At 41.8% G+C, this 25646-nt stretch overlaps 1 protein-coding gene across 1 annotated transcript; it reads left to right on the top strand.

Annotated features, from left to right (window-relative positions):
• Position 1: 1 nt before the first annotated feature.
• LOC118565203 (nuclear pore complex protein Nup160-like) lies at positions 2–14810 on the top strand. The gene is made up of 18 exons (XM_036145139.1): positions 2–148; positions 2249–2357; positions 2481–2691; positions 6441–6663; positions 6739–6929; positions 8326–8562; positions 9418–9515; positions 9872–9956; positions 10135–10203; positions 10297–10380; positions 11555–11725; positions 11928–12027; positions 12163–12328; positions 13943–14076; positions 14152–14306; positions 14460–14596; positions 14681–14751; positions 14794–14810. The coding sequence occupies exons 1-18, from the start codon at positions 58–60 to the stop codon at positions 14808–14810; spliced, it is 2349 nt and encodes a 782-aa protein (XP_036001032.1). The 5' UTR covers positions 2–57.
• Positions 14811–25646: the final 10836 nt, after the last annotated feature.

Raw genomic sequence — 25646 nt, 5'->3', positions numbered from 1 at the left:
AGCTGTTTGAAAGAGCAGCGCGCGCAGCCCGGGCCTGCACGTAAGCAGGAAGAGAAGATGGCGGCTGTTTTGGAGCACAGTCTCGTGGAGATCTGCGGGTTCGGGCGGGAAGCAGAACGGCGGTTCCGAGAGGTCATAGTGAGTCCAGGTGAGAGCCGAGTTCTGACGGGGCCAGGCGGCTGCGGGTTTTGGTTCTGAATGTTCTGTGAAAGCAGCCGGACCGTAAGGTTGAAGCTAACAGCGGCTAACGGCGCTGCTAACTCGCCGTGCGCTCGGTCCTCCGCGGGTTTACCGTTGACGGCCAGCCGCATGTGACCAGGTCACCTCCTGTCAGGCTCACCGGTCAGAGCCGTCGGCTTTACCGGCTCCGGTTTCCGGTATTAGATAGAGCCAGAGTATCTCTGAAAACAAAAACTTCTGACCGTCAGAACTGCTGCTTTCTCTGGTTCCGATCAAACGCCTACAGCTCCAACCAGAACCAACTGGATCCACAGCCGCTCACAGATCAACACACCTGAATTTATACCTGTCCGTTCAGACGGTGGCTCCTTTGGGTCCAGTCTGGACTGCGGGCGTGTATTCATGGACGAACCGACCCAACTAAACCCAAACATGGAGCTTATCTGTTGACAAGCTGTGGCTCTGAAGGAGAGAATGATATAATGTGGAGACCTCAGAGGTTTCAGGCATAGTTAAATAAAATAAATAAACACAATAGTCTTCATTTAAAGACAGAAAAAGTCCATACCATAAATAAATAAATAAAACAAATCCACACAGAAGTTAAACTACACAAGAGAGACAAAACTTAAATGGGGAAAGAATGAGGGACGCAGTGATATAATGATTTAGCACAATATTGAAATCCCTTATCAGTATAGCTATTTTGGCCAGAGCTACTATTTATCATATTTATATTTATCATTTGCTCCCCTTTCTACACTCTGAATAAAAGGACTTTGCTCTCTGCTTCAGTTTAACATCCAATCATGTGTCACCATCACCATTACCGTCACATGACCAAACAAACCCCACATGGCCAGCTGCTTTTCCACTCCTGAAAAAATGCACAATAAACAACAAGGTGGAAATGGACTTTAGTTTTTAGTGTAAGACCAGTTTTTCTTATGGGACTGATATTAATAAGTAAACAAAATAAATAAATAATGCCGGCCGATATGTTATGAACGCAGAATTATTGTGCATCTCTAGAAAAAAAATCCCAAAAAATCTTTGACCCACTTATCACAAACACTTGATTGCATGTGTCGATATGAATGGTGTCGCAACTAATTAAGTTTTGGAGGCAGTTGCTTTTTCAGGGCCACATTTGTTTGGATCGCTTTTTTCCCCTTTGATTAAAGAAATTGACATGAAAAGCACTTTTTGCATGCAATCTATCTTTTTATGACATAAAATATAGTTTGATGTGAGAGGGGGAAAAAAGCAAAAACCAAAGAAATCTCTAAGTGGTTAACTGATCCTTCATAAATCAAACTACAGTATGTTACTAATTAGGGCTGGATGTTAATTCAGTAGCAATATATATCTATCGATAGACGTACATCGATGATTGAAAGAAAAAAAAAGGTCAATAAATAGTTCAATAGAATAAAAGTTTTCCTTCCTTTTACATTCTAGACATGTACATCCTTCCAACCAATCACAACGCAGATCCAGGAACCAAGCTCTGCCCCTTTCAAAGAGTTCAGAGAGGACACAGTCTTTTTTAAAAACTTATAGTTTTGGTAAAAAGTTGGTTGAATAAAGGTTTGAGTTTGAATTCAGTGTTTGTCTATTCTGTTGCTAAGCAACAGGATAAAATGGCCAGGGCTGCACTTAAAATATATGTTTTGAATTTTTTGATAATTATCAATATCGATCTATATGATTTCTATTTTATTTTTTTCTAGATCGTCCAGCCCTATTACTAATTAATGTTCAGATGATTTTTAAAAACCATTTCAGTAAGAAACGCTTCAAACGGCACCTTCAGGGGAACTGAAGGCTGCAAAGACCCAGTTGAGGTTTGGAAAGTTTCCGTCATAAACATCTGCAGAGTTCATTACAGCAGGATAGATTATGTCGTTTTAAGATTAAAGACCAAACTTACCTGAGTCAGAGCAACAACCACTGGTAGAAACAAAGATGATCTATTGAGGGGACATGCATCACACTGCTGAGATTGCACTCCTGACTGGCTCGTGTCTAATTTCTGTGGCTAACAGCATACCTCTCCTGTCTGCAGGTGTTAGCGCTCCCTCCGGTGGGCTGAAGTTTCCAGACAGCGCTGGAGCTTTCCATTATGAAGAGAGCGGCAAGCTGCTGTCCGTCACCAGCAACCGCTTCGTCCACTGGTGAGTAGAAGACGACTGATCGGGACTTTTCTACCGCAGTGTTGATATTTGAGTTCAGGGCTGCTTCTACAAAGTCTCCTGCTGCTGCTTCAGATTCATCTCTGCGTCCCTGTTGTGCTGCAGGTGGACGTCAGCGGACACGGTGCAGCTGGTGGAGGAGTCTCTGGACACCAACCTGCTGAATAACGCCATCAGACTGAAATTCAGCTGCTGCAGCGTTCTGCCGGGCGGAGTCACCATCCAGGAGACCCTAAACAACGTCGTCATTCTCATCTGCACCAATCAGAGTGTCCACAGGCTGGTGCTTCCTCATCCGGCGCGCATGTACCGCAGCGTGAGTCCCGCCCCCCCAAAAAATGTTTCCTGTTCCCCCGAACATAACGATCTGCTGAGGTTCTTCTGCAGGTTCCACTTTCTGTCTCCTTCTCTGCTCCACATCGTCTTTGTTTCTTGGCGCCGTGTGACCTGCTTGCTGTGTGGATGTTTGTTGTGTTACCCGCAACTTCTTAAAGATGCTTTGGTCTTTTTGCTTGTTGCTGATGTTGGCGGATTGGCCGGCTAATCCCACGATTGGATAGGTAGATCAATTATACAACAATAGAGTCTCAAAGCTGACGTATGGAGTTTAAAGATTGCTCCCGTATAAGAATAAAAGTTGCTTATATTACTTTTGGTTTGTTTTGATATTTTAATGACCCAGTTTCCCCGCTGTACCTGAATGCAGCACGAGCAGCTGTAGCGGGAGATCAATGGAGATTCATCTGACTTGGACTTTCTATGATGTACAGAGTGGAGCTATTTGGACGTCAGCTAAAGCCGGACACACACTGTACGATATTTTCATTCGTTGTACTCAGATGCAGCTCAAACTGTCTGACGAAACCTCAGGGTTTAAAAGTTCACAGCTCTACATTTCTGTTTTTACTGTACGGCCCGACACTCTGATGTGATCTGACTGCTCACACTGTACGTCTAAAAACCACGTCAGACTCAGCCCCGCAGAGAGATGCTGCTTGTCAGACTCATCTACCCGGAAACCAAACGTAAACAGTAGAAGAAGAAAAAGAAAAGTGTCGATGCTCACTGTTAAATATGAGGCTCACTAGAATGAAACACGCTGCCTTGGCAATTCTACAAGTTGCTCCTCCGTAGTTTGACTCCATGTCACACGTACCGCCACCATGCTTCTCTCCGCTCCTATGTTTTCGTCTAAGAAGACGAATAATTTCCTTGTTTGCACATGTGCAGTGTGCGAGGTTGGGTAAAATCGGCTTGTAGACGCTTGTAGCTCTGCTTTAACACCAGGAGACGTTCATTATCAGCTTACGAGGGCCGACTGAATTTCAGGCAAATTTGATTTTCATCTGACCGTCCGAATTCTGATCGGGAAATGGTCATGAGAGGCTAATCGCCCCTCGTTACCTCCTGGATGCTACACAACGCACCTTGCAGCTGAAACTCGGCCCGATCGAAAAAAAATTCTCACATGACTGAAGAATCGGCCCAAAAAGGGCAAGAAATCATACAGTGTATGCCCGGCTTAAGTTTTCTCCATCCAGTCTGAGGTTGTTTTCTGTGAGAAGTTCAGCTCAGTGCTGAGCGAGCTGATTACCTCATCGCTGTTTAAAGATGTGGACATTAAGTTCTGGTTCAGTCCACGTCTTTCTCCACTGTAGCTGCATGAGAAGCCTAAATGTTCCCAAACAGCAGAGTTTAGTGGGAGTCCTCCCCTTCTTGCTTTGGTGTCACTTTGTGAAGTTGCCCTGCAGAACATTGCATCGCGCACTTGGTTCCGCGTCTAAACGTTCTGCACATGTTCAGGTATAAAACAACGCTGTGTTCGTTTGGTAAATGCAGGGCCGGGTCTACGCTGATTTACTCCCCGGGCGACTGCCACTACAGGCAGGGCTTCAAATACAAGCTAGACCTGAAATAATTTAACCAGACGTGTGAAAAGGCCTTGGTTTGGACTACAATCCTTGGAGGTTTTACATGATTTAATGCAAAAACCGGGACTTGGCATTGTTTTTTTATTTGGTTCCTCCTCCTTCTTTCTCCTCCTCATCCTCACTCCTATGACTGGCATTATTCTGTCCCTCTGCATCAACTCCACAACCTCGACTGAAACTGGCCTCCTCAGCTACAGCTAACGATAACGGCAACAATAAAAAACAGGGCTGAACAATTAATCACATTTTCAATATAATCGCGATTTAAAAAAACGCAATTTCCAAATCGCAGAGGTCTGCAATTTTTAGCTATGTAACAATCAGGGAATTAGACACGTCCATTAGGTGTCAGTAAAATGTTTAAAGTGGGTTTGCCTCCACATGGAAGGGAAGACAGTTGCAGCAGTGAAATAATCTAATTATATTACTTGTTTTAGAGTTTATATAATCATACATAGCATTAAGTTCTGGTCAATCAGTTTAATACATAGACTTGCTTGTTGGTTGGACTTTATGTTCAACAAGGATTGATGTCCAAATCAATTAAAAGCTGTTCTCTTGAATAATATTCTGATTAATAGAAACATTAAAAGTTCTTGTTTTAAATAGTCCTTCTTTACAAACATCTTTTTTTAGAGAACATTTTTGTTGCTTGTGGTTAATGCAGAGAAAAGTCAAAATTGCAATTTTGGTTGGCTGCGACAGACTGGCGACATGTCCAGGTTGTACCCCGCCTCCCGCCCAGTGAACGCTGGAGATAGGCACCAGCAACCCCCGCGACCCCATGAGGGATAAAGCGGTTTGGAAAATGGATGGATGGATGGGTTGAAATATATCGTAGGCAGAACTCAATAATTTCTGCTCCGAGTTGAGATGCTGTGGGTCTTTTAGCAACTAATCCGCACGGCGAGGAAACAAATTGATTTGTTGTTTGTATATGTTTAAAAAGACATGATAAATTAAACTGGAAAAAATCGCATTAAATCGCAATATATATAAAAAAAATCGCAATTAGATTATTTTGCAAAATCGTTCAGTCCTAAAAACACTATTTAAAGTACATTGATGGAGCACAACTACAATAAAGAACAAAATAAGGAAGGTGCCAAACACACAAACACAGTAAAGAAACGACTCAATTTCTTTCTATTTTTCTTGATCTTGTGTAAAACAGTTAATGTAGAAACCCATTAGGAAAACATTATGTAGCCTCTGCAAAAGCACTTCTGTGGGTGCGTGATTCATTTTGCTGTGGGCCTCCGTTATTTGCTCTGCATGCCGGGCTGTCAGGATGAGGCGGCTGGGGTGTGCCTGTGAGACGGCGCTGAGGGAAAAGGGAACGGGCTCAGCTGCTGCCTCAACACAGTGACATCAGAACGATGGTTGCTTTCAGTAAAGTCTTAGACTTGTTGCTAGTCGCTTTTTGAAAGAAAATTATGTGTCTGAAAAGTCATTAAATATAGCAATAAAGACCCTAAATATACAACACAGGACTGTCGTCTAGTTTTCCTTCCCTCATGAGAGCAGAAAAGCCCGTTAGCCACTAGCAGCCAGACGGGAAGTAGCAGGCGGTGTTGGTTTTTCAAACTAAAGTAAAATAAAGTTTTAACGTTAAATATTATTAAGTTCATTTCAAACTCTAATTAGGGTTAATATAAGTGTGAAAATATACACTGCAAAAATGGAACTAAAAATAACTAAACTTTTGTTGAAATTACTATATTTATCCTTGATTTGAGCAGGTAAATAAGATGATTTGCCAATGGAATAAGATTTCTGCACTTAAAACATGAACAACTTGTCTCCATCATCTTATTTCAAGTGCAGTATATCTAATTGTCTTATTTTAGGGTTCAAAATACTCATTCCATTGGCAGATCATCTTGTTTATCTTCCCAAATCAAGGACAAATGCAATAACTTCAAGATAATTGTACTTATTTTTAGTTCAGTTTTTGCAGTGTAGGCTATACATAATATAGGATAGATGTATCTCGTATGCTTTACATTGTTTTGACACATATTTAAGATAAACTTCATTCTGACGGTGTGGCGGCTTTTATTTAGCCGTGGCGTGTCTCCTGCGTGTTTGTGACGTTGCGTTCTGATCCAGCGTGGATGTTGCTTCGTTCCAGGAGCTGGTGACGGAGCGCCACATGCAGTCCATCTTCACCGACGTCATGAAGCTGGACCTCCAGGACCCGGCCAGCTGCGCCCTGATCCCCGGCTGGGCGGGGCACGCCGCCGTTCCCGGCGCTGTGGCGGCGTGGCTCAGCTTCCACGGAGACGCTCACTTCGCCCTGGGCTCGCCTGCAGGAGGCATCACCGTGGTGACGCTGCCACCCCACGACTCGCAGGGTGAGTCATGTGACCTTGTGGCGATGCGAGCGCGTCGACGTGAACGTCGGGCTGTGAGCGTGTTGGTGTCTGCAGGCAGCGCGTCGGTAGTGGAGCTGAAGAGGAGCTCCGTGATGAGGAGGATCTCCGGCTGGATGCCCACCGCCATCCGGGGGGAGCAGAGTCCGCCGGACCGGGTTCTGAGCCTGGCGGTGCGGGAGGAGGAGGAGGATTCGCTGATCTTCGCTCTTTGTCAGGATCACCGGCTGCGCATGTGGTCGCTCACGGTGGGTCCGGTCGCTGTGATCTAACGGAGCCGCGAGGTTCTAACAGGGCTGGACGATAGAGAGAAAAAGGGATTGGTGGCGTAGTGGTTAGAGCACAGAGCTTCGGTCCCAGAGGTTCTGAGTTCAACTCCCACAAGCTGCCATTCTGGGTCCCTGAGCAAAACCCTTAACCCCCAATTGCTCCACAGGCGCCCACTGCTCCCCAAGGGGATGGGTTAAGATGCAGAAGTGAATTTCTCCATTGTGAGATCAATAAAGTTCAATTATTATTATTATTATTATTATTATTATTATTATTATTATTATTATTATTATTATTATTATTATCAAACAGCTTCAGTTGGTGAAATTTAAAGAGCAGAAGAGAGAGGGTTCTTCGTAATTTGTCCGATCCTGTCTTTATCCGCTTATACTGCAAAAACGAAACTAAAAATTAGAAAATTTGTCCTTGATTTGAGCCGGTAAATAAGATAATCTGTCAATGCAGTGATTATTTTTACTCTTAAAATAAGACAATTAGATATACTGCACTTGAAATAGGATGATGAAGATGAATTGTTCCTATTTTAAGTGCAAAAATCTTATTCCATATGCAGATCGTCTTATTTACCTGCTCAAATCAAGGACAAATACACAAATTTCAAGAAAGGTTTACTTATTTGATGCAGAAGTGAATTTCTCCATTGTGAGATCAATTAAGTTCTATTATTATTATTATTATTATTATTATTATGAAAAGCAGATCAATAAAATAAAAATCATATTTATCTATATCGATAATTATCAAGAAATACAAAACATAGATTTAAAGTGGGAATTTTATGCTGACCTATTTTTAGATACAGAACAGCAAACTGAATTCAAACTCAACCCTTTATTTAACCAACTTTTTACCTAAACTACAAGTTTAAAAAAAAAAGAAAAGAAAGAAAAGGGGCGGAGCTTGGTTCCTGGGTCTGCGTTGTGATTGGTTGGGAGGATGTAATGACTGTAATATTAACCTACATGATAGTCTAGAATGCAAAAGGAAGGAAAACTTTTATTATATTGAACTTTTTATTAACTCTTTTTTTCTATCAATCGATATATATTGTTATTAAAATATTGTCCAGCCCTAATCGGGACATTTTCATTCATTTCAGTGAGGTGGGCTGTGCTAGTACGTCAGGGATTCCTTATAGCTCCTTTGCGCCTGTAAGGGACATTGTGAGGTTCCTATGCTAAATTAGCCTCGGAGGAAGCACACAGGCTCATTTTCTTATCTCCTTCCTTACCGACTTATGGTGGCGATAGATACCGTTATTGAATTATCGTCCAGCCCTAGGTCAGAAAATAACCGTTCTGTGTCTGATTCTGAGCCGTGTTCTGATAACTTGGTTCTGTTTCTCCCCCCCAGGAGCAGTCGTGTCTCCTGGAGGCCGACATGTTGGAGTACATGCCGGCCTGTAAGGGCGTGAGGCGGCTGTCGGGTCAGGGGCACCGTCTGAGGCTGGCCTTCTCCCCCAGAACCGGTCTGTGTCTCTGCGTCTACCTGGCCGTCCCGCAGAGAGGACAGTTCATCGTCCTGCAGCTCGTCGGCACAGACAACAGCCGCTACAGCCTGGAACACATCTCCTCTCTCTTCAGCACTCAGGTGGGTCCACAGGCAGAACAGCAAGACCACACCCAGAACCGTCCACACAGACACAACTTAAAGGTATACTATGCAACCGGGGTTGATTTTCCAGCGAGGCTCCCCCCAGAGGGCGAAAGTAAAAGTGCACTGTCGTAAATATGCTCAGCTGTTCTGGTTTCTCCGTCAAGCCAGGCGCGGTTGTTTTGAGCTTAGCAGACAGGCGAACGCAACGAAAAGTGGAAAAAACGGCAGTACAAACAATGACTAACACAGTGAAGGTATGAACATGCACAGAGAGAGAGAAACCATTCCAATGTTACTTACAATCGCATCAGCAGAAACGCGTCAGCCTTGCAGCCTTCTGTTTCTTTTAGCTCTCGCCATTCGGAAAAAGCTTGCCCGATGTTCACCCGTGTACGACTCCTCTCTGTCCAGAGCCCTTTTCCTCTTTCTTGCCTGCTCCAACATGGGCTTTCGCTGTTTTCTCGCTGGTTCCGCCATAATAACTGCACAAATATCGCCACTGCGCTAGCAACGAGCATGCCTTTCACTGGGGGCGTGTAGCAGTTCTCGCCATAAAGCAAGACCGACTCTCGCGATGCACAAGACTTCTGAGCCTGTGTGTGCGGGCCGAGGGCTCCTGCAATTGCAAGTGCGGTATTTCCCCCACAGACCACCAGGGCGGCCGAGAAAACCTTTGTTCAACCTGAAATAACTCATTTAATCATCCAAAACGGTATGGAACACATTAATTAACTGAAAAATGTTGCATAGTATGCTTTTAAACAATTACAGATCTAAACCCTTGAGATGGCTCTTGGTGGCTGTTCTTGTCTCCCTCGTGGTAAATGGACCCAACGGTTTGTGCTGCAGGAAGCTCTGGTGGACTTCACCCTGACCCCGACAGACGTCTGGGCTCTGTGGGAGGACGAGTCCAACTCGGCTCTGGTCAAATACATCAACTTCGAACAGTAAGCGGGAGCATCAGAGACTTTTCAGTCCCAGAACACTGCAAAAACGGACCTAAAAATAACTAAAATGTCCTTTTAAAGTTAGTGTATTTATCCTAGATTTAAGATTATCTGCCAATGGAATGAGTATTTTGACCACTAAAATAAGATTATTAGACATCCTGCGCTTGACATAAGACAATTGAGATGAATTGTTCCTATTTTAAGTGCAAAAATCTTATTCCATTGGCAAATCATCTTATTTACCTGCTCAAATCAAGGACAAATACACTAATTTTAGGAACATTTTACTTATTTCTAGTTCCATTTTTGCAGTGAAGCTCTGGTTCAAACTCGCCGCGTCTCTGTTTTTGCAGCAACACGGCGGGTCAGTGGAACCAGGTGTTTGTTCAGCCCCCGCCGGAGGAAGAAGTCTCCGTAGGGGTGGATCTGGACCCCAGGGTACGTCCCCGCCACACATCAGCAGCACAGAACTAAGCTATACCCGATAACCAGGACAGTCCAGGAGCTTAGTTTTTATTTAGATAGACCGGTCTGGGTCTATCGTGGGTTGAACGTGTTCTTTGGCTCCGCCATCTTCTCAGTTCTCCTTCATCTCTGTGCCATGCTGCTGTTTCAGGAGACCTACCTGGAGCTGCTCTTCTCTCCGCTGCGCTTCACTGCGTCGGCCATCGTCAGAGCCCTGCAGGTGAGTCCACCTGTCTGCTGTGTGAGGCAGGAGTTCTGCCATTACTCTGGCTTCATGGTCCTGCGGCTTCATGGTCCTCTAACTTGTGTCCAGATCTTCCGACGCGGCTCTGAGAGGATCCCGGATGCGTCCTGGGAGAATCTGAAGAAGGAGGTGACCCAGGCTGTGGAGAGCGAGGTAATTTCCTGTTGAAACCGGAGGATGTCTCATCACCAGCAGTAGGTGGCGCTGTTACTCTGCTACCATCAACTTTCAATTTCACCGTCTCCTAGAACCCTTACTGATGCAGACCCAAGTTGTTACATTGTGCTTTTGTTTATTACCGTATTGTTCGGACCATAAGGCGCACCGTAAATTAACTTGTCTGTGTGTCTTTGTCCACATATAAGACGCACTATGTATTATCGATAAAATATAAATCAAATTGATTGATAATTATCAAGAAATACAAAACATATATTTAAAGTAGGGATTTTATGCTGACCTATTTTTAGATTCAGAACAGCAAACTGAATTCAAACTCAACCCTTTATTTAACCAACTTTTTACCAAAACTAAAAGTAAAAAAGAAAAAAGAAAAGTGGCGGAGCTTTGTTCCTGGGTCTGCGTTGTGATTGGTTGGGAGGATGTAATGACTGTAATATTAACCTACATGATAGTTTAGAATGCAAAAGGAAGGAAAACTTTTATTCTATTGAACTTTTTTCGATCGATATCGATAATTATCAACAAATTCAAAACATATATTTTAAGTGCAGCCCTGGCCATTTTATCCAGTTGCTTAGCAACCTATTTTTCACATACAGAACACGCAAACTCTGAATTCAAACTTTTATTCAACCAAGTTTTTAGCAAGACTGCTAGTTTTTAAAAAAAGAGTAAAGAACGTGTGCTCTCTAAAGGAGGCGGAGCTTAGTGGCTGAGCCTTCCTGGGTCTGCGCTGTGATTGGTTGGGAGGCTGTAATGACTGTAATATTAACCTACATGGCTAGAATGCATAAGGAAGGAAAACTGTTATTCTATTAAACTTTTTTTTTTTCCATCATCGATATAAATCAATCGAACGATTAAATATTGTTATTGAATTATCGTCCAGCCCTATTACATATTCTAAGTCTAGAATATCACTCCGCTCCTCGGGAATGGGTGACCAGATGTCCCCGATTTCAGAGTATCACGACGAGTAAAAAATCCGCTGCGCCTTATGGTCTGAAAAATATGGTGTAGTAAATCTGTTATCAGACATCAGTTTTAATATGGGTGCATCCCTGGATCTTAAAATGTATTTATTGCTGTTTATTCAAACCCGACTGACCCGTCTCTCTCTCTTTAACGTGTTGCTCACCTGCAGCTGCAGAGCAGCGTCACAGAGTTCGAGTTTTCTCAGGAGGAGTACCGACAGCTGCAGGTGGAGTTCTGGTCCCGGTTCTACTCCTGCTGTCTGCAGTACCAGGAGGTGGAGTCCACGCCGCTGGGCCTGACGGTCTGCCAGCAAACCGGGATGGCCTGCTTGCTCCGTAAGGTGAGTGCGGTACCAGCAGGACTTAAGCTACGCTGCGTCGGTTGCTTATTGACGATGGAGCGTCTGTTAGCGCAGCGCTGATCCGATCAGGGTTGTGGAGGTGGCAGCGCCCCCTCCTGGTTGGCCATGTGGTACGGGGCCAGATCGGGTCAACGGGTTCTGCGGGTTCTGAACCGACCTGTTCATCCTTTGTGTGGTCCAGGGCTTCGTGTCGTTCCTGCTGCCGTGTTTCGCCGTGGATCACCTGTACCTGTCCTACGATCAGTACCTGCAGTCTGAGGAGGACACGCCCATCAGCGACGGTAACCAATCAGACGCAGCCGGGTCGAGACGCGTGACACCAAACCGGCCCGATGTCTCAGTTCTGCGTGCCGTAACGCGAATATCTCGGTGAGTTGGAGCGATTCTGTTCAGTCACCCCGCTGCTTCCGTCTCAGACCCAGATGTGGCCCGAGACGTCCTGCAGCTGGTCCGGACCCTGCGGCTCGTCAGCGACACCGTTTCTGCGGAGATGGCGTACGAGATGGAGAAAGCTCTGGAGTATCTGCAGACGCCCGAGAGGGCCGCCGAGCTGGTCCTGGAGAACATGGTGTGCAACGACAAGTAGGTCGCCTGGCAGAACCCGACACATAAACCCAAAACCCGACACAGACGGTACCGTATATTTTGGACTATAAGCCCCGTTTACACGACCTTTTTTTTTTTAACCGTGCCGAGAACGGTCCGAGCTCGGTAACTGAGATAACTATCGAGTGTAAATGGATCGCAAACTGAACTGAACCGAGCCAGACACAACTGGACCGCGCTAAATCTAGACCAGTTCCATGTGTGAGCTCGGCCCGGTTTTTCAGTATCCCGATTCTCAGATAACAAAGAGCACATGAGCAGACCGCGTCATCTCCTTACAGCCAGCTGACATTTCAGACATTCATAATAATACTAGCTTCCTTACCGTGCCACACGGTTTCCAGAGATGATTCTGCTTAGCAGTGTGATTAACCTCAGCGTCTGTCGTTTCCTGCGTCTGTAAATCCTTATTAGACGTTTGTTTGTCTTATCCACTTCCCAAAAGCCGACTCTGTCAAGTAAATTCACCAAATCTTGCCTTTTTTGCTTGACTCTCCGCAAACAACAAAATATCACAATTATAACCAAGCATAACTTCCTGAATGTTACGGGCGCCACTATTTTTATTTGCTTGATTCCCTCCTTCAATCCTAGAGAGCGGTAGTACCGCAGATCGTCACTAGGAGGCGAGGAACCGTGCTAGCGTGATGTGTAAACGGTCGTCAGAACCAAGCTCGGCACGGTTAACTGATCCAAGCTCGGGATGGATCGGTTAAAAAGGGTAGTGTAAATGGGCTTATAAGTCGCACTGCACTATATGCATCAGTGAAGTCATAACCCACCCAGACTACAGACCTGTAAGCTAGCGCTAGCTGCTATTAGCTTCACTGACAGCCCAACAACAGGGTTCTGTCGTGGTCTGGGTCCTACGAGCTTCACCGCGCAACGCTCCACTGCGTGAATGTAGACTGAAACAGCTAATACAACATGCAGACATGTCTTCAGTCTTTGTTTATAAGTTAATGTTTCAATTAAATGTAATTAAATTTAAAGTTAAGGTGACCATATTTCTCTAACCGGGGACGTCTCTGATTTTGTTGAGAATCTCTGTCTGGGGGGTTTGGTTTGTTTTGTTTGATCTGCAGCGCCGACAGGGCGAGGAAGAAGCGTTCGGCTCAGGTCTTCTACTGCATTGAGAAGACAGCAGGACCGGATAAATACCTTTTGTTGCGCTAAACGTTTTTACTCCATCATGATAAAATTAAATCGGGGACAGAATTTGCCGGGACAGGTGATCAAAAACGGGGAAATCAGGTATTTCCTGTCCGGTCTGGTGACTGTATAAGTTGTACAGGAGCAGGATGGTTTTCACTAGCCTAGAGCGCCCTCCTGTGGCTACAGACGGCAATGTTTACTATTTGAGTCCTGCTGGTCATTATGAATTACCATTTAAATATGATATTTCTTGAATATAAGTCGCAGGATCGGCCAAACTATGGAAAAAAAGTGCGACTTATAGTCCGAAAAATACGGTAGGTCACCTGACAGGACCACAACGTTTGCCCAGATTCTGATTGGCAGCTCTTTTAAAGACGTATTCCTGACCAATCACTAAAGAGCATAAGGAACCGCTGACCTTGTTTCCCGTAGGGACGGCGTGATCGAAGACATCCAGAACAAACTGCAGGACATCCGGAACCCCTCGGTAGCCATGATGGCTCTGCTGAGGGAGCTGGACCTGGAGACCGACTCGGAGCTGGGTGGAGACGGGCCCGTCGCTCCAGGTAGGCGGCCCGAATGCCGACGGACCTGCGTGGCTCGTGAGTGATGGAGCGTAATCCCCGCTTCGTGTCTTGCAGGCCTGAGCGTCAGGATGAGCCTGTCTCAGCTCTACGGCAGCAACTGTGCCGTCTCCGTCGTCTGCCAGGCCGTCTGCCACATGGCCATGACCCGGGCCCAGTTCTGCAGAGACCTGCTCATACTGCAGAAACTCTACCTGCACTTCGGAGACAACGTACGTACACACTGCCGGTGCACAGAGAAGGTCCCACCTGTCGTGTAGCATCTGAGGGAGTGTTGCACAGGTGTGATGATGATACCTGTGGAGCAGGTGTGCTCAGTCTCATCTGTTGTCCTGCGTGTCTGCCTGCTGACTGTGTGTGTCCAGGTGTTCCTGGGCGGGGGAGCCCAGCTGCTCCAGCTCCAGCAGGATCTCATTCCCCGGACCTCCCACCTCCTCTCCTCCTATCACCTCCTCAAAGGCGTCAGTCAGAGCCTCGCCTCCTCCGTTCCCATGGACGCCATGTGAGCGCGAGCAGACATACAGGCGCCTCCCCCGTACGCCCGTGTCCTCGAGCCGAATCCCTGACTCTCCCGTTGTCGTTTCAGAGACGTGAACCTGCAGCACCTCACTGCGCTGGAGCTGTCGGACACGCCGAGCGTGTCGACGGGTCGATCAGGTCAGAAAACCCACAAAGTTTATCCTGTCGCTGTTTTCTCAGACATCAGAACCGCCTGAAGCTGCGAAACGCTACTCTGCATTGAGCTGAACAGAAATCAGACAGACCTGCAGTTTGATGAGAGCTGGACGACATAGAAAAAAACCATATTGATAAAATAGAAATCATATTAATCAATATCGATAACAAATTCAAAACATATATTGCAGCTCTGCTCATTTTATGACTTAGACAACTTTATTTGTCATTGGGTATGCACAAAGTGCGTACAGAATGAAATTTCGTTTCGTACAGCTTTTGTAAATCGCAGTTGAAGTTAAATTACAGTTTTAGGTGCCGCAGAGATTTAGAAGTAAACGGTAGATTTTAAATATACAGTATACAAACAATTGAAGTGTAACAAAAAAGAGACATTATTTATGTACACATTGGATTGTGCAAGGGCATTTGTGCATGAATGCATTTGTTTGTGCAATTTTAAGACTAGGAGTCCAATAGCATTTTTAATGCTATATGAGCTACAATGATGCTAAAATGTGCAAAAAATGCAGATGTTGTTGCTTAGCGACTTATTTTTAGATACATACACAAAATGCATTAAATGCATTCTTGCACAAATGCCCTTTGCACAATCAAATTCTGTACATACAAATGGTTTTAAAAATACTCACCTGTACACTGTGACTTCTCCTGCATTGTTTTCATTTAAATTGTTTACCTTTAAATCACTGCTGCACCTTATACTGTAATTGAATTTTACTGCAATTTACAAGCTGTTTGCAACAAAATTTCGTTCTGTACGCACTCTGTGCATACAAAATGACAAAGTTGTCTAAGTCTAAGTCTAAACACAGAATTCAAACTCAAACCTTTAGTCAACCAAGTTTTTAAAAAAGAAAAAAAGAACGCAGGCTCTCTGAACTCTTGAAAAATAATATTAACAGCTATGGTGCCAACCGTGTTGATCACTATTTCAGACAAACAGTGAACTTCAACTTTATCGTTTGTCAAAAAAAAAAGCTTAGATCATCAGAAGAAAATATCAGCATCTGGAGATTTTTAAGGTAATTGGAGGTAAAGAAAAAAAAAATCTGCGATTGCTTTGATTGGGCAGCAGAGGGCGCCGTCTCTGATTGCACGCAGGGCCACGGTTTGGGTGTCTGCAGAGATCCCCTGATCATCTGCAGTCATTTGTTTCAGGCTCACAGGTACAACCGTGACAAAACCTTCTTCAAACACACACACCTGAGATTTCTGAGCTCAGGACCCGCAGCCACCGGAGGCAGATTTGTGTCGGACAGAAACGCTTACCTTGGCCAGTCTGGCAGCGCCGGCCGCTCTCGAAGGAGAACAGGTTGGAGTCGTAGCCGTAGCGACGCAGGCACAGGTAAGGCCACCTGACGTCGTCGCGGCGATGGGTGTGGAGGACGAGCTCTGATTCGGTCAGCTCCATCACGCCTGAGCCCAGCTCGTTCCCATCGTCGTCCACATTGATCACCTGACAGCACCAAAAACACACAGAGGTCAGATTTACGGCCGCGGCAGAGACGCTGAACGGTCTGGTGGGTTTTACAGAAGCAGAACTCGTTAAGACCCGTTAAGTCACGTTTGCCACCATTTCGGGCTGGGATTGAATTTGGGACTGGAAATGTCGTCTGAAACGCTTTTGCATGTTTCCCGTATCAGAGGTGCCGAGGTTTAACCCATAAAACCAAGTTCTCTGCAAGTTCATCATGACGGAGCTATAATCTGGAAGTGGCTCCGTCTTTGACACGTTAACGCTGATGTCACATTTTTTCCTCCCCCAAAACTAAAAATCAGAGAGAAGCTTCAACCCTTAAAAGGTTAATTTCTTTCTGGACTCCGGCCTCCTGCTGACCAGAGTCACCGCTGTGCTAAAACTTCAAACTCAATACCAATAATAATAGGAAAAATACTTGACACCCAATACCATTTTCGATAAAATTTTTTGAAGGCACAGGATTCCTTCTGGTTAAAAATAAAGAAAATATATGATTAATTACAAAACAACACCATGTTGACTTCTTTAATAAGACGAAATCAATAATTAGGGGACAAATTAGCCCTCCATTAGAGAAATATACAATTTATGTATCACAAGAATACACTTTATATAGGTATAAGAGTTAATGTCCTTTATGGAAGTGCTTATCTTACTGATTCAGCTGTACAACTATTTTTATTTGAAAACTGTGTGCTTCCATATGACTTACAATTTTCTGTTGATATATTTAAATGTTACAAGTGAGAGATGAATAAAGAATCTTTCTAAACTAAAATAAATCGTCTTTTAAAACAAAAAACAAAACATTTTGTTACAGTGCAGACAGTGATCTGCTCTATGCAGATTTACTCAGCAGCAGCCTTGAACAATTTTTGTCTATCTGGTAATTTTGCAACACATTTTCTTTATTGATCAACCACGGCGGCTATGGTTTCTTACAGTTTCGGCTCTAATTGTCACCTTCAGTCTGGCTCCACTGTAACCTGCGTTATTATCAGCCACATTGGCCTCCGATACCCTTACAACTAAATGGAAAAAAAAAATTGTTGCTAGGGCTGGGAGATATAGCCTGAAAATGAAATCTCCATATTTTCACAATACATCCGATTTACGACTTTTAATTGAATTTTTTTCTTAAAAAACAAAACCAAACTGGAAACAAAGAAATCATTAATTAATAAACGTTTTTATGGGACACAAAAAAAATTTTACAAACCAAGATGAATTTCCCTAATGGGCTTGAAGTGCAAACCTTAGAAAAGGGCAAAATAAATAAAAAGTTCAGCTTGAACAAAGATGAGTGTTATTGTGATTAATAAGCCTTTTCATAAAGCTCACAGCAGTTGCCTGTGAGACAACGCTGAGGGAGTAGGGAGAATGTATCTGTCTCTAGTCGCTGAAAAGTCCCCAAAAATGAGTTACCCTGGACTGTCGTCTCTAGTTTTCCTTTTCTATCGAGAGCTGTGCAGCGGCCACCAGTAGCTTCATACCCCAGCAGCTTTGCAGGGAGACATACAGGAGCCAGAGTTGGTTTTTCAAAATAAAGTAAATTTGAACATATGATATTTAAATAAATTTTAAGCTCTGATTATGATTAGAATAATTGTGCAAATATACAGTAGCTAAGCTATATCATATGCTTTACTTCGTTTTAACATTTTTTAATTGATCCTGAAGGTGTGGAGGCTTATTTTAGGTGTGGCGGTGAGCAACAATGTTGCGGAAGCCCTCGTCTAAGGGTAAAAATGTTTCCTTAATATATTTTCCGTAACACATATTCAACATTGCAAGCTTTTGCCAAAACAATTTCCCCTGTCAGGACGGAGTTCTGATATATATATATATATATATATATATATATATATATATATATATATATATATATATATATAGTTACACGGAGGCCAAAGGGGCTCATTGTTAAAAAAAAAAAAAAAAAAATCTCGATTTTCCAAAAATAAAATCTTCATAAATTGCAAATTCAAATGAATCGATAAAATCGATTTATTGCACAACCCTAGTTGTTGCTTCACCATTTAGTTGCCTAGTGCTGTGCAAGTGGGAAGTGCATCTTGACTGCCCTGACAGACAACTACCATTGAGTGAAGCTTCATTTCCATGAAGCTAATATTTAAACGTGTTGTCCGGGAGGTTTACTACTTCACTGTTGCAGATACAGGAGCTGTAACATTCTTTTTAAGTTGATCTCAAACATCAACGTCGTAGCGTTAGCTTGTAGGGTTAGCGTACCTAATTTTGTCTTAATCCTGTCCATCTGCTTCATAGGGAAAGTACCTTGAAGTAACAGTTTTGCATTCGCATTGTCAGCTAAAGAGGATTGCGTGTTTTCTTCTAGCTGTTCTCTTCATGTTAGAGTGTAAAACTTCTACCAGCAGCGCGTTGTTTTGGTCAGATGAGCGGTTGTAGGGAGGGGATGGGTTGAATATCTCTGTTATTGTAGCGGAAAAATGTGACACTTTGGGAAAATGTGATTAAGTTTACATCATTTAAAAAAATATTTTATTCATCTTTGATGAACAGAACATCAAAGTGAAGAACAAGCCGAACTATTACCACATTCTTCCTACCCTATTTTCAATAGACTGGGAGAAGGTCATCTGCAACTGTAATGAAATTACACTTAAATTACAGACGACAAAATATTCAAACACAATTAAGATGTTGAGGTGTCATGAGACTGTGTGATATGACCTAGAAACAGTCGCAATATGTGATGGAATCTGTTTAATGTCCCTGATAACTTGAATCAAATATTTTCCACATACAAGGTATCTGAGAGTTCTGAGTATATCTTTATTGAAGATAAACCAAAACTGGACAGACACAACATTCCAGCGCCTGAGAGTCTCGATTCATTCAGGCTAAGGATGCAAGTAATCAATTAATGAGTTAATTTAAAGTTGATTGATCTCTTGTATCAAGATGGTCTTTCCATAGCATGAAGGGCCCTTTTTTTTTTAACAATATATTAAATTTAAAAAGAAGCACAACATAATATTTTAGCAGCTTATTGTGCCAACTGTATTAAATACTGCCTGAATAAACAAAGAGTTGTGGTTTCTTCCACATTAATAAATTTAGAGATATTTATAAAATATAACAAAACAGGAACCCCTTTTAGGTTACTGTATAGAAACAAAAAATATCCCTTAAATGGAGCAATAAAAATGTAATTTTATACATAAAGAACTAAAAGAAATAGTGATGTCTACAGGTGAAAATTCCGATCCAACCCGCGGACATTTCCGATCCATAAGCTGCGTCTGTGCTTTAATGTTTTCTGCTGGAACGTCTCCAGAGACGCTCCCAGCCGCTCCGTTAACTGGCTGCTAACAGTTGAAAGGATTTCCTGAACGGAGTTGATTCACCTCTTATGATGAGATCCGCTTCAGGTCAGGAAATCCATTCCCCAGTTAGCAGCCGGCTAGCAGAGGCGCTGCACTGAGCCTGGCACCGCAGCTAGCCAACCTTTAATCACAACATGCTCGCTGTGTGGAAATATGTCCCATCAGAAACACCGCAAAGCAAGACCACAACATATAATCTTACAAAGCTGATGACCAACAATAGAACAGATTTAAAACATCCGAACCCCCCCCCCCCCCCCCCAATAGCACTGAGATGTTTTAGCCAGCACAACAGACTCTGCACAAACTGCTAGCCGCCCACAGACTTCATGGTCAAGCAATCTCCTACATTTCTTGTGATAAAATTATATATTTCCCACACTTTGCTAGTTTGATTCCAAAAAAAGTAAAAAAACAACCAACCTTAAACAGAAGAGGAGGCCTTAGGTTCCAACTCTCAAAAACTTACAACACAGCTATAGAATTAATTCCAGCAAATCATCACCCTCATATGGGTGATCAAAACATTGTTCCTTTAAGCCAGGCCAATAACAACCCTAACAACTCTTCGTTAGAGAGGAGTGGACCAGTTTCTGTTCAATCTGATGGCTTAATGGCTTTAACGATCGCCCATTACTAAGGGGTGGACATGTTTCTGTTAAATTTGCATGTTATCTAAGCCATTACAAGGCCTTTGTTTGGCAGTAGTATAAAGCTTGATACTCCACATTACTCCAGACTTTTTGAATTGAGAAAGCTTCCTGGAGAGGAAGCGAAACGTCTTCAACTACGAAAAACAAGTCCAGTTGCTTTGTTTTTTTACTTTTTTTGGTACGTCTTAAACGTCCTCAACAAAATCGGGAAAACACACCATCCTCCACCCGTTCCAGGAGTCCAGGGTGTATCCCACAAAGTGTGTCCCGTCAGGACAGGACGGGTCCCCTTTTCCCTGCATTCCCGTCAAATTTTTTTTATCAAATGCTTTGAGAGTCCAGCAGACCAGATCCAAAGTTTTCAGAAATGTCTCACACCATTTTCTGCTTGTCAGTTTTCTAATTCTTTTGACAACTCAGGCAAAAAAAAAAAACTTTCAAACAAAATTCTGAATTCTTGAATTTCCCTTGGATTTAGATGCCTCTTGTTTTTGTTTTTTTGGGGGTTTTTTTATAACAAAGACGGAAAAGGACAATGCTGGACAGTTAGTCACTTGAACTAAGCAATGTGAACATTTGCATTTTTTTCATTAAATAATTACGTGTAGCTGAAAATTGTTCTCTTTAAAACAAGCAAATCCTGTTTATTCTCCTTTTAGTGTATTTCATTCATCTTCTAATTTCATCAGCGTCTCTACCACCTAAATTCGGATGTGATCTTAGCAATGTTGGTCCTGGTTTCCAGTTATTCTTTAGTCTTTCTGAGATTGCATTGTCACCTTTTAAAAATCGTGGAGGACCAACCCTGCCATAGTTCAGAATACGTCCTCCATACAAAAAAAAGGAAAGTTATTCTGACAGCTATCTAATGTCTTCTAGGTGCTTCAGATCCAAACACTCAACTTCAGAACACACTGAGGTACAGAAATGTTCAACTTCTTTCTCAACGGTGCAAGTTTTCATTTTTACATTTCAGACAGCGTCAGAATAAAAGAACGGCAAAATATTTTTTTACAGGATCAAAGGGAAGAGAACGTTTATGTTGAAATGGCAGGCTGTAAATCGGAGGAAGAACTTCATTATGGGGAAGTGAACTTCGTGAGGAAAAGACCTGAAGCTTCCTCTGTCTCGCCGCAGGACGGCGAACAGCAGGACACGGTTTATGCTCAGGTAAAAGTGTCCAACGCAGGAAACAGCTCAGCGCGGGCCACTGACCGTCCAGAGGATCTCTATGCAGAAGTAAAGACAAAATAACATTACACACATGCAAATATGTCCAGGAGCGAATGAAATAAGTTAAACTTTCTTCACCTCAATCAAAGTAAAACGCAAGTTATACTATTTGGTCAGAGTCTTCACACAACAGATCCAGATCTGATTCTTGGTTCTTTAGCTCGGTTTTGTCAGACCTCTGCTAGGAATCTTGGTTTTACTTTTGATAGTTGTTTAAAGCTAGATAAACAAATTAGCTCTGTCGTCAAGTTTTTATCACCTGCGTATTTTAGCTAAAGTTAAATCTTATTTTTGTTTAAAAGACTTTGAAGGACTTATCCATGCCTTCATCACATCTCGTTTGGACTATTGCAATTCATTATATAGAGGCCTGGATAAATCACAGATGCAGCGACTTCAAATGATCCAGAACGCAGCGGCTCGGCTTCTTACAGGTACCAGGAAGCGTGACCATATAAGGCCCATACTGGCCTCTTTACATTGGCTGCCTGTTTTTTATCGAATAGATTTTAAGATTCTCTTATTAACTTATAAAGCTTTAAATGGATTAGCTCCCCACTTATCTTCTGGAACTTTTAAAATTTCAGCCCGTGTCCAGAACCCTACGTTCTAATAATCAGCTTTTACTAACAGTTCCTCGGACCAGACTTAAGAGGAAAGGAGATCGGGCTTTTTCTGCTGTTGCTCCTTCTCTATGGAACAATCTACCTTTCCAAATTAGATCTGCCCACAGCCTGGATCATTTTAAATTGCTTCTTAAAACTTATTTTTGTTCTTTGGCATTTAATTAAACTAGTGTTTGATACTTTGTTTTTATTCATTTGTGTTGTTGTCACTCTTGTACAGCACTTTGGTGCAGTTCTATGCCTGTTTTAAAGTGCTATATAAATAAATTTGACATTGACATTGACATTGATAAGTATCGTCAACGTTTATTTTCTTGACAAATATATTAAATATTGGCATAAAATTCACAACGGATGTCAGTAACAACCCTAATAATCCACACATACAGAGAAATCATAACAAATAAGTAATAAATGTCATAATGAGTGAAAAATTGCAATGAAATGAAGTTGGTATCAGCACATTATGCTGTAATGCATTGATCTCCCTACATGCAAACTTACGGCATGGTGCTTTTGGGGTGATGTGCAGAAGCATTCTTCCTTTAAACACGGTGTGTGTGCAACAACATTTAGCTTTGGCCTTTTTACAAGCTTGGGGAAATATTTAAACATGCGGTTTGTTCAGCAGCGGGTTGTTGCACAGTTCATAGAGGCCGTTGCATTTACGAGCATGACTTCTTACTGTTTGCACAGGGGGAAAAAAAAAAAAACTGTGCGTTACTATGGGCCCCTTGCTGTGGCTGATTTATGTTGAAATTATGTCCTTTCCACTTCTGCATGAGGCCCTCACAAAATATTGAGAAGTTTATAAATACAGCCGGAACTGTTGCCATTCATCAGTTATTTTTAATCAGAAAGATTTTTGTGTGAGGTTTTACTAATACTAAATCGGTACCATTTATCATTCCTTTCTGATGAGTTTTTAAGGTATTTATTGTTTTCAATTCCGTTTATAATTAGTATCATATAATGGCAATTTACAACATAAGGCACTTTATAACGTTTTCTCTTCTCAGAGTATTTTGATGGAGGCTCTTATTTTAATGTTTAATGTTACTCCTATATTTTTGGCTGGAGGATCGATTTGTGTTTCAGTTCAGCTCCTTCTGTATGTTTGTTGTGATCTATCCTTGAGTTTAAACTTTTACAATCCTGCAATATTGAAACTCACTGGTTTTGTTGTGAATTGCTGGCTTCCGCCGTTGCGCTCATTGTGGTTCCTTGTTCTTATTTCTGCCATAAGTCTTAAAATATCTTGTCTGCATTTGGGTCCTACAAATCAACAAAATATGACAAATTAATGGACAATTTTGTTTCTAATTTCTTTGTATGTGTACGGGTGCTGGTCATAAAATTGGAATAAAATGAAAACGATGATTTATATTTCAGTAATTCCATTCCAAAAAGTGAAACTTTCATATTATATTCATTCATTATGCACAGACTGATAAATTCCAAGTATTTATTTATTTTAATTTAGATGATTATAACAGATTATAGTGAAACAATCCACTTTTTCATGATATTTTAATTATGGGATGAACACATGTACATAGGGTTGTTATCAAAATCCTGTTTTAATTTTATTTTACTACTATTATAAAAATGCTTACTGAGAAACTAACTTTGACATATTCAATATGTGTTACCAACTATATGCAGCTATAAACCTTCTCTTCCTGTAATGGGATTAGTCTCCTGTGATGTTATCATAATTAAAATACGGGGTTTGTTTTATGGCAGCGCAGGTTTAAGCTGGTTGGGTAATGATAGGTGGCATTGTGGTGGAGGAAGTATTCCCAATGTTTTCTTTCAGAAAAAACATTATGGTGGCTTGACAAAAAAACAATTACTAATTATGTAAGAAATGTATCTTCAGCATTTTAATTGCTGTGTTGAATCACTTCTTCTTTTGACTGTTGTGGTGTAAAACGATGGTGACCTTTCACAAAAGCAGTGGCTCTAAATGTGCATTGTTTTTTTATTACTTAATTTTATCAGCTGAACATTTTGTCATTTTTGGACTGAAGATGAGTCAGTATAAAGATTTTGCTTCCTGTCTTGGCTGCAAGAGCTTCTGACTGCACTAAATAAAACTTTCCACAGCTGAACTTTTTCTGCCTGGTTGAAGATTTAAAACTTCATGTATTCTGTATTTATTTGCATTGTTTTGTATTTATTTGCAACATGTATTGTAATAATTGTCATATCTGGATTCTTATTTTATGTGCTATGCGTCTAAAGCATATTATGCAGCTCTTTTTGTGGAATTTGTTCTTTCAAATGTTTAGATTTAAAAATCATCATACCCCTCACTGGAAAAAAGAGTTATCAGGAGTTATCAGTAAAGTCTGTTATTCTTGTTTTTTTGTCTTTATATTTGTACCTTTATGTGAATCTGCAGGCTGTAACCTTGCACCTGGTGCACCTGAATTTCCCCAGAGGGACCATGGTTTGTCCAATGTGTCTTTGTGTTGCTGTGATGCAGATCATGTCTCGATGTGTGTTATGTCTATTTATATGTTAACGCACAATGACAATAAAGCTTCAAGAAATAAGCGACCCTGCAAGGATACGTGGGTATACTGTAGACCAGGGGTTGACAAACTTTTCAGCCCTTGATCCCCCAGAGACTGCAGGGGAGTGTGAGTTTTTTTTGCAAATAAAGTAGTCATTTTTCAAAAGCTCTTACAAAAAGTTTTCCCCTGTGTTCTTGTAAGGTTATATTATGGTATCGGTTTCACATGTAATAAATAATCAAAGTATTATTAGTATCAGGACTTTGAAGCCCTGACTTTATTGTGCTAATATTACGACTTTGTTCTCGTAATATTATAACTTCATTCTTAGAATTTCCAAAAGAAAGTCGAATTAGCAGCATTGTACATTAAAGAAAGGACATTATTGGCCACGGAGGAGAACATTTCTACAAAACCACAGAAAGTCTTAGATCAATTTAAAAAAATTGCAAGGAAAAAAAACGTATTCTCTAACATTGCAAAGTTAAAAATCTGAAGGGTATTCCGTCCAGACCCCCACTCTGGGAACCCCTACTGTTGATAATGGATAGATGAGAAAATTTTTATTAGAATATTAGCCCCCCCCCAGCCCCCCAAACAAAAAAGTCAAACGGGAAAAAAAAAAAAGCATCACACCCACTCCTTAAATATTTCTTATTGAAAATTGTTAAAAAAAAAACGCACTTTATAAATTGTCACTATAAATGAATATGATGAATGTGAGAATTATTCTTGAGTTGTAGTCACCTCAATCTACTGTTTGCTGTCGTTCATAGTGGTGATTATATATATATATATATATATATATATATATATATATATATATATATATATATATATATATATATATATATATATATATATATATATATAAAAAACTGTGATCACCTTTATTAGTAGAAGGACTCTTGCAAAACCGTCACAAACATCTTGGCATAACAAGCTGTGTGTTCTATAGAAAACTCAGT

The sequence above is a fragment of the Fundulus heteroclitus genome, chromosome 2, assembly GCF_011125445.2.
Source record: "Fundulus heteroclitus isolate FHET01 chromosome 2, MU-UCD_Fhet_4.1, whole genome shotgun sequence".
In the NCBI taxonomy this organism is placed as follows: domain Eukaryota; kingdom Metazoa; phylum Chordata; class Actinopteri; order Cyprinodontiformes; family Fundulidae; genus Fundulus; species Fundulus heteroclitus.
This window is presented reverse-complemented; position numbering and strand designations above follow the sequence as displayed.

What these genes read in the sequence shown, in the direction of transcription:
- LOC118565203 (XM_036145139.1), top strand. Translation starts at nt 58, where the DNA reads ATGGCGGCTGTTTTGGAGCACAGTCTCGTGGAGATCTGCGGGTTCGGG. An exon ending in CCTCTCTCTTCAGCACTCAG is followed by an intron (nt 8,563 to 9,417) that starts GTGGGTCCACAG and finishes TTTGTGCTGCAG; the next exon opens with GAAGCTCTGGTGGACTTCAC. An exon ending in GGACACGCCCATCAGCGACG is followed by an intron (nt 12,028 to 12,162) that starts GTAACCAATCAG and finishes CTTCCGTCTCAG; the next exon opens with ACCCAGATGTGGCCCGAGAC.